The sequence below is a fragment of the Anastrepha obliqua genome, chromosome 2, assembly GCF_027943255.1.
Source record: "Anastrepha obliqua isolate idAnaObli1 chromosome 2, idAnaObli1_1.0, whole genome shotgun sequence".
NCBI classification, from domain to species: domain Eukaryota; kingdom Metazoa; phylum Arthropoda; class Insecta; order Diptera; family Tephritidae; genus Anastrepha; species Anastrepha obliqua.
In genome coordinates, this window is record NC_072893.1 from 133199017 (window position 1) to 133214058 (window position 15042).

At 35.9% G+C, this 15042-nt stretch overlaps 1 protein-coding gene across 35 annotated transcripts in view; it reads left to right on the plus strand.

The window, feature by feature from the left end:
- LOC129237214 (basement membrane-specific heparan sulfate proteoglycan core protein) overlaps positions 1–15042 on the plus strand; it is a 211020-nt gene that overhangs the window by 98204 nt on the left and 97774 nt on the right. For 4 of the 35 annotated variants that reach the window (XM_054871783.1, XM_054871782.1, XM_054871781.1 and 1 more), the window contains exon 2: positions 5458–5939. The exons of 29 other annotated variants lie outside the window; for them this stretch is intronic. In XM_054871783.1, coding sequence (XP_054727758.1) covers positions 5732–5939 — 208 coding nt within the window. In that variant the 5' untranslated portion in view covers positions 5458–5731. Of the gene's footprint in view, positions 1–5452; positions 5940–15042 lie in introns of those variants that run through there. 2 more of the 35 variants (XM_054871785.1, XM_054871786.1) reach the window with 2 other exon arrangements.

The following is a 15042-nucleotide window of genomic DNA, read 5'->3' on the forward strand; positions in this document are numbered from 1 at the left end:
CTAATTTCATAAATACGCTATGTGTGTGTGTATGTATGCTGTTTTTTTATGCAAGGAGAGGGCAGCGAAAGCCCTGCAATCACAGACTAGAACTTCGACCTAAGCTAGAGCTTAAAACTGCAGGGGTCAACTGCTCACTGACACTCGCTGAGTAGGAGCTGTAAGACCTGCCTCGCCGAACATTTGCGTCCACTTATGCACATGTATGCATGCTTGTTAAAACTAAGAATGCGTCTTAGATGCATTTATAATGGAGAGTACACTTCTTCTCATCACCCTTGAGCTCTAAATTGTCTAAGTTCAGCTAGCGTGATGATGATATTCAGCCCATTCCAGCGCGCAATTTTCAACAAAATGCTTCCTTTCAACTACAACGGACTTCTTTTGAAAAGAAATCATCAAAAATACATCCTCCGGGACTATGAAAAAGTCGAAAAATGCCTTTGGAGATTAAAGTAAATAGAATATATAGCACATTAACTAAATCAGATCATTCCCCATTTCTAATTTTGGACCAGTGACTACTCATCAGCCAAAGCGAGAAACTATGTTTAGTATGTGTAATAGATACTCAAAAAGCAGCAAATAATATGATTTCCCAAAACTAAAAAAAAATATTTTGGAAACTTTATACGACGTCTAAAAAATATACGAGGCAAAAAAAGTGAAACCCACAAGATATGGCAAAAATCTTTTTCATTTGTCAATTAGTCTGAAAGTCTAACATACATACATTTTACATACACTTACACTTATAAGTACATACACTTTTTTCGATACAAAATATTTTCAGCAAATTTTTATTGCCGAACTAAATGCACCTTACGTCATGCGGTAGATACAAATATTGTAAAAATTACGGTGTTGCTTAATATTTCGCACTAAAAATAATAGAAAACATGATCATAGTCACCAAAATAGAAAAATTGGGCAAACTTCAGAAAATATAAATATTTAATATCAGTCTTATGTACATACACGCATATATCAGCATGTGTAGTGGCCAAGTGCTTCCACTTAAATACTAAAAACGGCAATTTTTTTAAACTACTTAAAATATTTTGCACATATAATGCCCCAAAAAGGCCAATTATAAGCTTCAGGTATTGCGGAAACTTACCAAGAAGTACAAGAAGCCCAGTAGGAATGTGCTACATTATCTGAAGTACATTTGACGATTTCTGAAATACATTTTTTTTGTAAAATATTTGGCTTGTCTGATATATAATTCACTAATCTCAAGTACATTTGAATATTCAGAAATATATTTGACTAGTCCGAAAATCATTTCACAGTTTCTGAATTCGTTTGACTAGTCGTCTGATATAATTGACTAATCTGAAGAATATTTGGAGTTTATGAAGTACATCCGACTGTTCCTCAAACACTTTCGAGTAATCTGAAAATCATTTCACAGTTTTTGATACACAATTGACTAATCTGGTATACATTTGACGGCTTATAAAATACATATGACTAATGACGGCCGTCGTAGCCGAATGAGTTGGTGCGCGACTACCATTCGGAATTCACAGAGAGAACGTCGGTTCGAATCTCGGTGAAAACACCAAAATTAAGAAAAACATTTTTCAAATAGCGGTCACCCCTCGGCAGGCAATGGCAAACCTCCGAGTGCATTTCTGCCATGAAAAAGCTCCTCGTAAAAATATCTGCCGTTCGGAGTCGCCTTGAAACTGAAGGTCCCTCCATTTGTGGAACAACATCAAGACGCACACCACTAATAGGAAGAGGAGCTCGGCCAAACACCCAAAAAAAATGGTGTACGCGCCAATTATATATATATATATATAATGACATTTGATATTTGAATTACATTTGAGGACTTCTGAATATTATTTGACTATTCTAAGAAATCATTTGACTCATCTGAAAATAAGCTTTCAATTTCTGAAGTGTGATTGAAAAGATGTAGACCGCAATTCGAACACAGTTTTTTTGTTTATAAAATTATTTAACCCAACATTTCATATAAACTTTTTGTTCATACGAAAAATTGTGCAAGAAAGTTTTGCTTGCTCATTAAACTCTTTTGAATAAGTTTTGAAAAGAAAATGCGCGCCTGTGAAAATATGCTTTTATCTGTGTGTCGTACTCTCATACCCCAGCAAGCGCTCATTTTAGTCTATTGACGCGCGTCTCCAAACAAAAAAAAGAAGAAAATGCAACCTTTCAAATTTCAAAGCTTTTCAAATTGACTTTTATTTAATTTTACGTTTGTCTATTGCGAAGCGACTCACCATTTTGCCGGCCGCTCAGTTGGTTGGACGTCTAACAGGCGCACTATTACAGCTGCGGCTGTTGCTGAGCGCTTTGTTGTTGTGGCTGATTGTAGCTGGCAAAATGCCTGCATTTTTAATTGAAACTAAAATTTCAATTACTTTTCAACACATACAAAATGCGCAAGTTGAAAGCAAAACCGCTACAATGTAATGCATTATTTATTTACCTGCTGTTGGAGTAGTGCTGGGAAGGAGCTGAAGGGGTAAGCTGTCTGCTATTGAGTGTTTTTGCAACAAGTTACGCATAATTTGTTCTGTGCCAATAGCAAAATGCACGTGTTGCAACTCGGCTTTTGAATTTTAAAAGATTGAAAGAAATATGCGTTGCAACTACTGCCATTCATATACAGTTTGTGCAGATGCGCGCATTACTTAGAATTCTTTGTCCCACCAGTATTTATGGAAGTGCGCTTTTAGGCGCGGCAAACAGATTTTTTAGAATTCTTTGCATTCGCTTGCGGCGCTGTTGCATGTTTCCTAATGAACAAACAGCAGCAGTTGTTGGAGGCCGTTGCAGCTGCCGCTGCTCCTTAGCAGGCGTTATTGCTTTGGCATATTTTTTCTATTCATATTTAATATTTTTTGCTTTTTTCAAGATATTGCAATTCATTTCTTCGCCTTTAATGTTTACAAGTTGTTCATTAAAATTAATGATTCGGAGCTAAAGTTCCACCAAAGAGCGTTTAAGCGTAATGAAATATTATTAGGGTGCATGTTGCAAGCACAAAGTGCATTGGCCCAGCGTTGGGGTGATTTCTCAGAAATGTTTCTTACTCCATACTCTAAAATTTAATTTATTTAATAAGGGCACTCTGCGACAATAAAATAGTAATCAATATAAGGATATGCCCTTTCGATGGAGGAGCTTCAGGAGAGGATTTCAGCGGAGTCGGTTTTTGAGTGAACTTATTCAGGAAATTTACTGCATTAGTATATGAAACTCTTGCCATTTACTTTTGAACATGAATGGGAGGAGAACCTCGGCAAAACACGCAAAAAAGTTATTAGCGCCCATTATATCGAAAAAATTGTGTAAAAACAAACTAAGAAATAAAAAATTTCCAAAAAACGCAATATGGGAAAAAATGTCTAAAAGATTTTTGAAAAAAATATGTAGTATTTCTCAACATTTTCCATGCCTTAAAGCTTTCATAAACAAATTGAACTTTGTTGTGAAAGATGGCAAAAATAAAAAGATTAAATAAACATTTTTTACATTTTTTTCGTTCATTTAGAGCTTCGGAAAATTTTTTAAGCCAACTAGGTTTGGAGCACGATAAAAAGTATTAACCCTCTTTATGTGAATGTTCGACTTTGTGTAGCTCGAGATTAATATTGAAAAAGTTTAGCCCTAGTATCGGCTATCAGAAAGTTGGCTACCAAAGACCTCTCAGCCTTCATAAGGAATCTGAAAGTATCTAGTGACTGAAAGGAGACGTGATATCAAAATGAGAAATATATTCTACGACCATGAGCCTCTGCGCCTATGAGACTTATTTCATCTTATGCACAGATTTGTATATTAGTCAATCAAATAAACTTTTGAAAAATACTCGCCAATGGCGTTCAAATTCTGAAATAAAACATAGGTGTTCTGTACCACGACCAGCCGCCCCTTTTGGCAACACATTCCACGCCTATTTCGCCCACACTGAGTACTTATTTGCGACTCACACAACATTTTTTCCAAGAGCGATATCCTTTTGACATTCAGGGAAATTTACTTTCCATATTAACAGCTGAGAAAGAATAAAAGCGAAATATTCCCACAAGTGCGTCTCGCCTTTTTCATAATTTTTTCGCTGCAAAATTTGCATCTGAATAAGTAAATCACAACAATGTGCACGCGCCTGTCGTTTTCGCTGCCATAATTGTTGTTGTTTTCATTATAGTTTTTGTACTGATTGTCGTCGCGATCTTTAAAAAATATTGTCATGTAAATGAATGTTGCAAATGTCGCAATAAAAACGTCTGAAGAGCAATCAAACCATCAGCTACAACAACAACAGCAGCGCCAACAATAACATTATATTGAACAAAGTGGAAATACATAGCGACGAAGAAGAGCGAAAGCGCTGAAAAGCAGCAGCAGCTCAGTGACGAGTAGCAGCCAGCAGGGGGCAACAAATGACAACAGAAAACACATTACAGTTGTTAATATGCTCAAAGGGGCAAGCCACACACCCACACTTGTACATGGGTGCAGGGTGCACAGCCGCACCAACCTGCAACATGCTGCTTCTTCTTCTACTTCTTCATTAGTAGCGCTTTTTGTCTCCACTGTTGCAACCACAAATGACGCAAAAACCGTTGTTGTTGTCGGGCAAAACAAATGAGCAATTGAACGCAAAAAAATTGAATGTGGGAATGAATGAATGGCTGAATGGCTGAATGGGCGACTTGCGGTGAAACGCCCACAAATGTAATAAACATTTTGCGCAAATTAAAATCAGCACCGAGCAGCATCTCCTTGTAGGATTGGAGGCGCGCAAGGAAAAAGGAAAGTTTGTCTGCATGTGTGCATGCCTGTATGTGGATATAAATACACTTGAACGAGTGTGAGTAAAATATCCGCTTATGGATGTATTTGCGGGTCTTGCTTGATTTGGCCAACTCTTTGGAGGTAATGGGCAAAGGAAACAAGTCAACGGTCGCAATCGTAACGGAAGTATTCAATTTGCCGTACAAGTATGTTGCGGCACGCTACATGTGGCACAACATCCGATGTACACAAAGCGCGTCTCAATACGCTGCCAGTGAATATATATCGATTGCGTCCTCCAAGTGTGCTTCGAATTTTAATACACTTTCGACACTGTCAAGTAACTTTTCACGCCCCCCCCCCCCGCCCCCCCCAGCTCTCTGCCTTTTCCGTCGCCAAATATTCAAAGCGAAATCAACACCACTGACCGCATGCTGTGAATTTTTATGACCTTTACCGAGCAACTAAAACGAGAACCCAAGCAAAAAAAGAAAATGTACCAAATATTTGATATTCTAGTTTAGTAAATGACCAAAAAATGCGTGTCCTTTCATGCATCCTGTCAGGATAATGAAGCGTGCAATGCATTAAGAGCTTAGCTTGAGTGCAACCGCGTGAAAAGCTGAATTTTTCCGCAGTTAATTTTGAGTAGAAAATAAATTTACACTGTCACAGATTAGTAAGTGCCCCAAGTGCGCCCGCTCTACACCACCAACCCAGAGCGCCGTTAACATTTGCTTGCTGGCTACCAATGTCATGAATGTTGTGGCATTTAACGCGCATATTTTGAACGTGCCACAAAATTGAAGTGTTAAAATTTGCTGCAACAAAAACCAAATTGCAATTACAACAAAAATTGTGTTGACAACTGCTTGACACCCCCACATACACACGCACACGAGCGCCCGACGTTCGACGATCGAAACACAGCGGCTAGCAGTTGGCGAAAATGGGGGGGCCGCACCCCAACAACACCAACTCCACCATCAGATCCCGCAACAGCACTGCCACGCACGCTATATGCACGCCCAAAAGGCTGCAAACGACGCGACTGCGACGACACCGCTTGCCGCTGCGTTGGCTTTTGCTGTCACTGTTGCTAGCGGCGTTGTTGGACGCGTTGCCGTCGAGTGATGCACGCGGTTATTCTCCTTATGGTAAGTAGTCTTCAAGCGTCCAACCCCCTCCCCCTTATGGCTATTTTTATGTTTGTCCTAGTAGTTATTTTTTCAAGCCATCCAAATCATCCTCATCAACCTTGAATAAAATTTATATGGCGCCAGCAACTCTGGCTACACTCACTCGCATGCCTACATAAGCAGGCGGACTTGAGAGCGTTCATATGTAGGTATGTATGTATGTATATACTATGTGTGAAGGCACTATCGTTATGGTTGCAGCTGCAATATGCTTCTGCTCATTGGTTGCAATAATAGAAGCCTTTTAATTGCACTAAATTTGTTGGCGTTACTGTAATTCTGGTTCATGTTGTAGTTGTTCCAACATAAGTACGTGATTGCTGCAATAAATTTCAATCAAGTGCGGGCGGCTATTTCTAGTGCTGCTACATGCAACGATGATGTGACGCAGATAGCTCTAGATTTTTTGTATAAAAATGTATTCCCCAGTGAGGCACAAAAATCAAGCTCAGTCCAAATATTTGATATATTTTTTACTTATTTCGCAACACGTTATCGCAACCTTTGCAGATGACACGGCTATCCTAGCAGTTGGAGAAGTGATAGAGACTACAACGACAAAATTGCAATCAGCGGTGAGTTCTATTGCAACATGGGCAAAAAAATGGCGTATCAAATTAAATAATTCCAAATCAGTTCACATTGTATTCGGCGTGAAAAAAACAATTTACAAGCCAGTCTACATAAACAGCGTAAATATACCGTCCGTCAACGAGGCAAAATATCTTGATATAACCCTTGATGCTAAACTGCGTTGGAAGGCGAATGTCAAGAAAAAGCGTGAAGAGCTGGAATTAAAAACAAAAAACCTTCTTTATCTTATTGGCAGACACTCTATTCTGTCAACGAACAACAAACTACTGCTATATAATCAAATACTCAAACTGGTCTGGACGTATGGCATTCACGTATGGACGTATGGGGATGCTCAAGCGAATCTTGCATGACTATTATCCAACGATTCTAAAATAAAGTGTTGCGCAACATCGTCAATACTGCATACTATGTGAGAAATCTCGACCTCCATCGTGATCTTGGTATCTTACCCATCACTGACGTGGCGAAAAAGTACGCCATGGCTCACAGACAACGTTTAAGTACACATGTCAACGCTGAAGCATTGGCTTTGCTTCAGCCAAATACTCATCGTCGGCGGCTCAAGCGTAAAACAGTTTTAGACCAGATGGGCACCCAGTAGCAGCTGTTCCTTATATATTTATACATTCATAATGAATTTATGAATATTGAGGCATCTTAGTTTTTTCCTTTTTTAATATATATGTTCAATAAAAATTGCTCGTTAGTATATATCTTTATTTCGTTGTACTAGTTGTAATACTAGTTGTAATTTCTAAATGTTATTCTGCTTATACTTTAAGATGCGTTAATAAAAAAAAAACAAAAAAATTTCGCCCAATAAGCATTGCAATTAATCTCTTTTTCAAGTCTCATCTTCGACAATAAATGTGAAAATAAATAAGTTTTCGATTCGAGCACTAGGCCATTCTCCAGTGAAATGAATTATTCTTTTCAATGTTTTTTATCCAGTCCATTCTATAAGCGAAATATAAAATCATCTCGCTATTTCATTAAATTTTCCCCTCGCACAAAATAGAAATATACTTCTTACGACAAAATTTCGCTTTCTAAATAAAAATTTTATTTTCAAGTACAAAAAAAGTAAATTGTAATAATTAAGGTAATAAAACTCAATTAAAAAAAAATATTTAAGCATAGAAATTAAAAATATTTATTAAATATTATTAAATAAATTTTCTATAGTACTAAAATTTAGTCTAACAAAATGAATAGCAAATATTTTGAAATATTAGTGAATAAATTCAGTTATAAAAATTTATAATATATATAATACGAAATGTTTACTTTTCGTTGTAAATGAAGTTAACTAAAGTAATTTAATTCATAACCTGAAAGAATACTTATTATATTTGTTTGAAATACTTCAGCAAAAAAAATTCTGCTAAAAAAAATTTTAATATGTATAAATATACGGCCAACGTCAAAAGAAAGTGTGCACCATAAATTAACAAGTTTTGACTATTTATTTAATTACTTTTTAATTTGAGTTATTCTTTCATAAAAGTACAGTTGATGCTTTCCATTTCAATTCAACCGGGCTATTCGGGTCATGTTCTTCGATTTCGATGTAATGTTGCTCAAATATGTTGCTCTCTGGTCAAAATAATGAGACACGTATTTTTTTGGTCGCCCGAAAAATTTTTTTTTCAAGAGTTATCGGCAATTTTGTTTTTCGGCTCAAACTCGATTTTTTTTAATTATATAAGAAAAAACTTTTTTTAAATGCCCATAACTTAGTTAAAAGTGAACCAATTTTAATAATTCTGGGTTCAAAATGATCGTAATTACTTACACGAGCGACTTCATGTAGAAACAATTGCAAAAAAGTAGGTGAAAATTTTTTATTTAGCAAAAAAGGAAAAAAATTTAAATTTTTTCGAAATTCAATATTTCAAAAAGTGTATTTTTGTTTTTTTTATAACTTTTTCCAAATCAAAAGGACATCTCAAACTTTAATTGAGCTGAATGCCTAGTAGCTAAAATGCGTTGCTTTTGAGTAATGAATTTTTGAGTAAAAAACCTGTTTCGCACTTTTTGTTTTTTTTGCAAAATAAAAAAATTTCAACTACTTTTTCGCAATTGTTTCTACATGAAGTCGCTCGTGTAAGTAATTACGATCATTTTGAACCCAGAATTATTAAAATCGTTTCATTTCTGACTAAGTTATGAGCATTTAAAAAAAAATTTTCTTATATTATTAAAAAAAATCGATTTTGAGCCGAAAAACAAAATTGCCGATAAAGCTTGAAAAAAAAATTTTTCGGGCGAACAAAAAAATACGTGTCTCATTATTTTGACCAGAGAGCAACATATTTGAGTTACATCGAAATCGAAGAACATGTCCTGAATAGCCCTTTTGAATTGAAATGGAAAGAATCTATATAAGAAATTGTTTTTTAATTACTCATAACTTAGTCAAAAATAAGCCGATTTGAATGATTCTGGGTTCAAAATAATCGTAATTACTTACACAAGTGACGTCATGCAGAAACAATTGCAAAAAAGAAGTTGAAAATGTTTTATTTTGCAAAAAACAAAAAGTGCGAAACAGGGTTTTTACTCAAAAACAACGCATTTTAGCTACTAGGCATTCAGCTCAATTAAAGTTTGAGATGTCCTTTTGATTTGGAAAAAGTTATAAAAAAAACAAAAATACACTTTTTGAAATATTGAATTTCGAAAAAATTTAAATTTTTTTCCTTTTTTGCTAAATAAAAAATTTTCAACTACTTTTTTGCAATTGTTTCTACATGAAGTCGCTCGTGTAAGTAATTACGATCATTTTGAACCCAGAATTATTAAAATCGGTTCATTTTTGACTAAGTTATGGGCATTTAAAAAAAGTTTTTTCTTATATAATTAAAAAAAATCGATTTTGAGCCGAAAAACAAAATTGCCGATAAAGCTTGAAAAAAAAAATACGTGTCTCATTATTTTGACCAGAGAGCAACATATTTGAGTTACATCGAAATCGAAGAACATGACCCGAATAGCCCGGTTGAATTGAAATGGAAAGCATCAGTTCATACTACAACAAAACCATATAAAGCGAAGTTTCAAACTTTCTACCAAATTTGTAAGAACTCGGCAAATTTTCATCAAAGTTCCATTCTTATTACTTAGAATTTATAAAAAAATTCAGGTGTGCAATTTTATAGCTCATTCGATTTCCGTAAAGTGCATGTTTTAAGAAGGTCAAAAATCACACTGATTTGTTAGAATTCTTTTCAGTCGCGGTCTTATGCATTTTCTCCATTTAACGTCTACTCTACACTTTTTTATATGCAAGAAAACACCCAACACCGTTAGCAGAAAAAATTGTCAAAAATCAATGCGATTTTGAACCACGATTTTCCAAGCTTCATTTTTTATGCCAAAATTTAATGATATGTAAATCTGCATACCCGAAATTTTCTACAAATTTTGAGTAAAAAGTGTGAAATTTTTATTAAAAAATTTTATACAAAGTTCTAAACTTTGCTTTATATGGTTCTTGTTGTAGTATGAACTATACTTCCATAAGAAAATAATTGAATTTGTCGGGGTTTTGTTTAATATTCCGGCCAGAGCTCTTCGTAATTTGGAGTTTTTCTATGTTGGTTTGTCAAAACCTCTTTATGCCCGATTACTAGAGCCCTCATTGAGTTTAATAAAATCTCTAAATTTATTGATTTTCATATTCAAAAGATCGTCCATTGAGGTTTTTGAATATATACTATAAACAGTTTATTTGCACTTTATTGTTCTTATGCCTCTCAACCTTAAAATTGGCTCAATGAATAAAAAAATAAAAATCAGAACCTTTCTTTATTAGGTTTGTGTGCTCATTTCATCGCAATTTTTTATCTTAACATATCTTTAAAAAATTTTATTCGTCGCTCTGTTGTGCAGTTGTCCCTGCACTATTTCAATTTAATTTTATTTTATTTCATTTTTTTTTTTTTGTTTGATTTGTTTTCACCTCCTTTTTTGCTTTGTATTTGTTAGCTATTGACAATATTTTCATTTTTAATTACCAATCGCACAACTGTTGCATTCGTTGCACGTCCGAGTGTGAAAGCAATAATAAATACAAAAACAACACCAACCGAGAGCGATTTTAATGATTATTAATTACTTTGGCTGACTTTTGCACTTGTTGCACGTACATCACACAAGCACACAACAATTATTTATAAGTTGCAACATGTCACACAGCAGTTGACCGCAAAAATGCCAAGGTTGTTGTGAGGTGCACACCCACTCGTGCATACTATTGGTGTAAATTAAAGATAAGTAATTTTAAATGAAATTCTAATTTCGGTTTTTTTTAATTATTTTTGTTGTTTTCTGTGATCAAGCTAATACTGTGTGGCGGGGTAATCAGTATGCAAGTGCGGCATGGCTGTATTAATTTATTTGTTGGACAAATACTTTAAAATGACATTGATGAGTGCCTATTGTTTGTTTTAAATGTGAAGCCCACAAAAAACCTCCAAATTGGGTTGACTAAGTGTTATTTACAACAATAATATTTATGTTAATTATGCAAGCAGCAAAAATTTCAAAGCGGACAGTTTTATATAGGTAGGTATATAAATTTTTTTTTGTGAATTTTTTGTAAACTATTTTTTTCTTAATTAAAAAAACAAAATAGCTACAAATACATATACCTCAGATGCCTTGCACCACTTTCTATAAGGCACATTTTTTATTTTATTTTATGCCCAAAGATATCAGCGACATGTGTTTACTTAGGCAGTTAGATCGACAAATATACGCAGCGATAGCTTTATACGTCTATGTTGTAGTCGCAGTTGTTGTTGTTCTAGCAGTTCATCAAGCGAGTTCAATGTAATTACCGATCGCCATCGTCTAGCTCACTTAACGTTAGGCCAAAGAAACAGGGCATAAGGGGGAATACGAATAGATGGCTCGTATGGTGTGAGGTACCTTCACATGCCGGACCTATATTGAGTATGTCGGAGTGTTCTGGATAAGTAGAAGTTTAACCCACTACAATATCCAAACCGTAATTGAGTTAAAGTTACGCAGTTCTCAGAAGGCAGCTAAAGGTCTTCGTCTGCAATAGATGGTGGTTGGACAGTTGCAATCGAGAGTGGTTGGTTGCATTCATGAGTCGGCAGCTGAGGAAAGTAGTAAGAAATTCCCGATGAATATCGTTAATGTCTGTGTTTGGTACTGGATCTCGTCAGTATAGTCCGAAAGATGCCTCCTGAATAGATTGGGAGGTGGCTCAGCGTCTAACAAGTGGCTCCAGATGTGATGCCAATGGTAATAACTCTGCAGGAGTTACGATACCGAAAAGGGCTTAAATGTGGATGAAAGTTGTGAGTAGCGAGAGGGATGCTACTATAGGAAAAGTACATAGAAAATCCTGAAATCTGTGCTCCATCTGTTTAGAGAGGCGTCTTCTCTTTCGAATACAGTGCCAGTCGCTTCCGTAAATAAATCGATATATCCACAGAAGCCCTGCATATTAGAATTTTAAGTGCAACAAAAGAGAAAGATAATGCGAGAGAAAGATAATGGCTCATTCCGGTATGCCTGTCACGTGTATTCTAGCCAAGTGTAGCACGTCTACTTTGGTCCCCGGATCTTACGCCGTGTGACTTTTAGCTTTTGCCCAAGATGAAATTTGCATTAAAGGAAACAAGATTGGGGTCCGTTGAGTGAAAGGAAAGTCGTCACACCTGAAGGAGCTGGCAGCAAAATATTTCCCGCTCCACTGAAGATTCACATAGTGCGCAGTGGGGATAGAGGAGGGATGTTTATATTTTGGAGGCTATATTAGTTAAATTTCGTATGAAACCTAAATAAAAGACTTGAGCATCACACTTTATATGTCCAAAAGTATCGCGAATCACGCACTTGCAACATCTTTTAATTTCACTCAGTTCATAAAGAAATTAGATGCAATTTGTGCATGCCACAGACAGCTGGCCACAAAAAAGTGCCAACCAATAGTTGAATTTGATTCGACAGTGCCGCGTTAAAACAAAAAACTTCATTCAACTATTTTGCCGGTCCCGCACTTCGCTTTCCCCAAGTCTTTTGCTGTTTATGCCAGCAAACACAACAAAAATGATGGGTCACGGTCTATCTCAGCTGCTTATGACAACTCAGCCATTGTCGACTTTCGCAGCGCCACAGTTCATTTGCAGCTGCGGCGAACTCATAAACCGCAAATAACCGTTCGATTGTGGTGAATGCCACAAACATCAGCAGCGGCAACAAAAAACGAATTACATGCCACAACAACAGCGGAGGCAGCATACAGCAACAGTTGCAATGGGCAATTGGTAAATGCTATTTGATTGCTTATTAGCTGCTGTTGTTGCTATTATTGTTCCATTTGTTATTGGCCTCGCCGCTGTGTTTATGCGGGCTCATTGCGTTGCAGAGCTTTCGTTTCGTTGCTTGCAAGTTTACAAGCGCAATCAAAGTGTCACAGAATGACGCTGCGATTGACTTCAAACTATTTATAATAGGTGCACACATACATACACACTCTAGTGTGAGGGAAATTGGCGGCAACCAAAGCTAGAAAGGGAAATGTGAAAAAAAATGATTTTATATGAATTAAAGAAAGAGGCTTTTGGTATATTTTATGGCAAGAAGTGGTTGCTGAAGTGTTGGTATTTGTTTACTCGCATAAATGAAATTCGACTGGCCACCAAAGTAACAAAAATAGATGAAAAGAGAAGAGACCAATCGCCAACCGCCACCAGCGGCGACCGCTGAGACCCAAACAACAATAGAACACAGCGGCTCACAGCAACTGACTGACGGTTTGTTATGCGACGCCATTGTTTTTGTAGTGTGACTGCATATACCGCACATATGTATATACACTCGCTTACGCATACATACACATACATGCATTTTTTTGTTTTTGCTTAAGTGCCTGCTAATTGTGTGCGCCACTTTTGTTTGCCACCAACGATCGTTTGTTATTGTCTACTACTGTTTTTTTGTTATTTTTGTGATCTTGAAGTGAAAATTAAGATGCAAGTGTGAAATAATTGGAGCGCTCAAAATCACAATTCTCGCAAACCCTAGGCGACAAACATTGCAGCTGCACACAGCTGGCTCATGCAACTCAAGTTCAGAAATCTCGGCATTTGTTAATGTGTGTGTGTGTGTGTGTGGCTAAACGAATATTGTGCCACATTACAAAAGCGACAATTAGCCCCATTTTCCAGCTACTTAAGATGTTGTTTTTCGCTCTCAATTCTATTAACTCGCTTATTTATGTATACATTCGAAGCTTTTGCTTTCAAAGCTCCACAAAGGATTGCACAACAACCCAAACAAATACAGGATATAAACATGTGTAGGCACTAAAAAGCAAAGAAAACCAAAACCAAAATAAAGAGTTTTTTGAAATCCCACTGATGATGATGATGACCAATAGCTTAGAAGCCTCCCTTTTTGTTTCTTTCTGATGGTGAGAACAACTGCACGTTTGTTTCAACTCGATTTGATCAAAATCACAGTCTGCTAACAGTGCGGAGGGTAAAATCTGGGATTAGTTAGTTTTTAAATAATACTTAATAAATTCCACTGTGCCTGGATTCGGTTAATCAAATAAAACTTGATGGGAGAGCGGCTTCGGTGAGGAAATAGTATTTCACAAAAAAAGAAAATAGGAAGAAATTAAATTAAATTCTAAATTATCATTGACTAAATAACTCACAGACTTTATTCAGATATCTACAACCCCGGTAGCTTTAACTTTTCTTTGTTTTTTAATTTTGAAGATTATAAAAATTTAGTGCAGGTAGTTTTTGAAAAAGTTATTTTGTAACGTACTTTTTACTACAACAATTTTACGAAAGATAGACAAGCTCGCGAGATAAAAAAAAAAATGGCCTCAGTGCTAGATAGCCATACCTCTGTAAATTTTCAGGTGATTAGCATAAAATTTGGAAAAGAATTAGCTTAATGCATCTGCTAAAACAATTATTTTTGTACTTTTTTTATATTTTTACATTCATACTTTTCAAATATCGCTTCTACTCCGCTTTTGCCACTACTTCCCATTTTTATAGATATCTATGACTAATTTTTTGTTATAAGATTTGTCATTCAGTTTAGTTTTAAATTTTTTTTATTTTTTTATTTTTTGCATCTTTTCATCTGTGCTTCTGTGTCCAATGCCATCCTTGACTTCGTTAAATTCCGCGTAAGCTGATACCTCACCGCATTACCATCTGTATTTGCTGTCTCTTTCTTCATTACAACTAAAATAGAAACAATGCGATTTGTGACGTATAATAAAAGCCAAACGTAGTAGATACGAGTCGTAAATGAGAAATTAAAAAAGTATAGAACTAAAAAGATGACAATCACACTTGTCGCGCTGCAACAAAGCAAATCGCACTCACTTCTAGCCTCCAGCTATGCTTAGCATTTCCTCCTTTCCCAACCTTCTTGCATACATACATACATACATCTT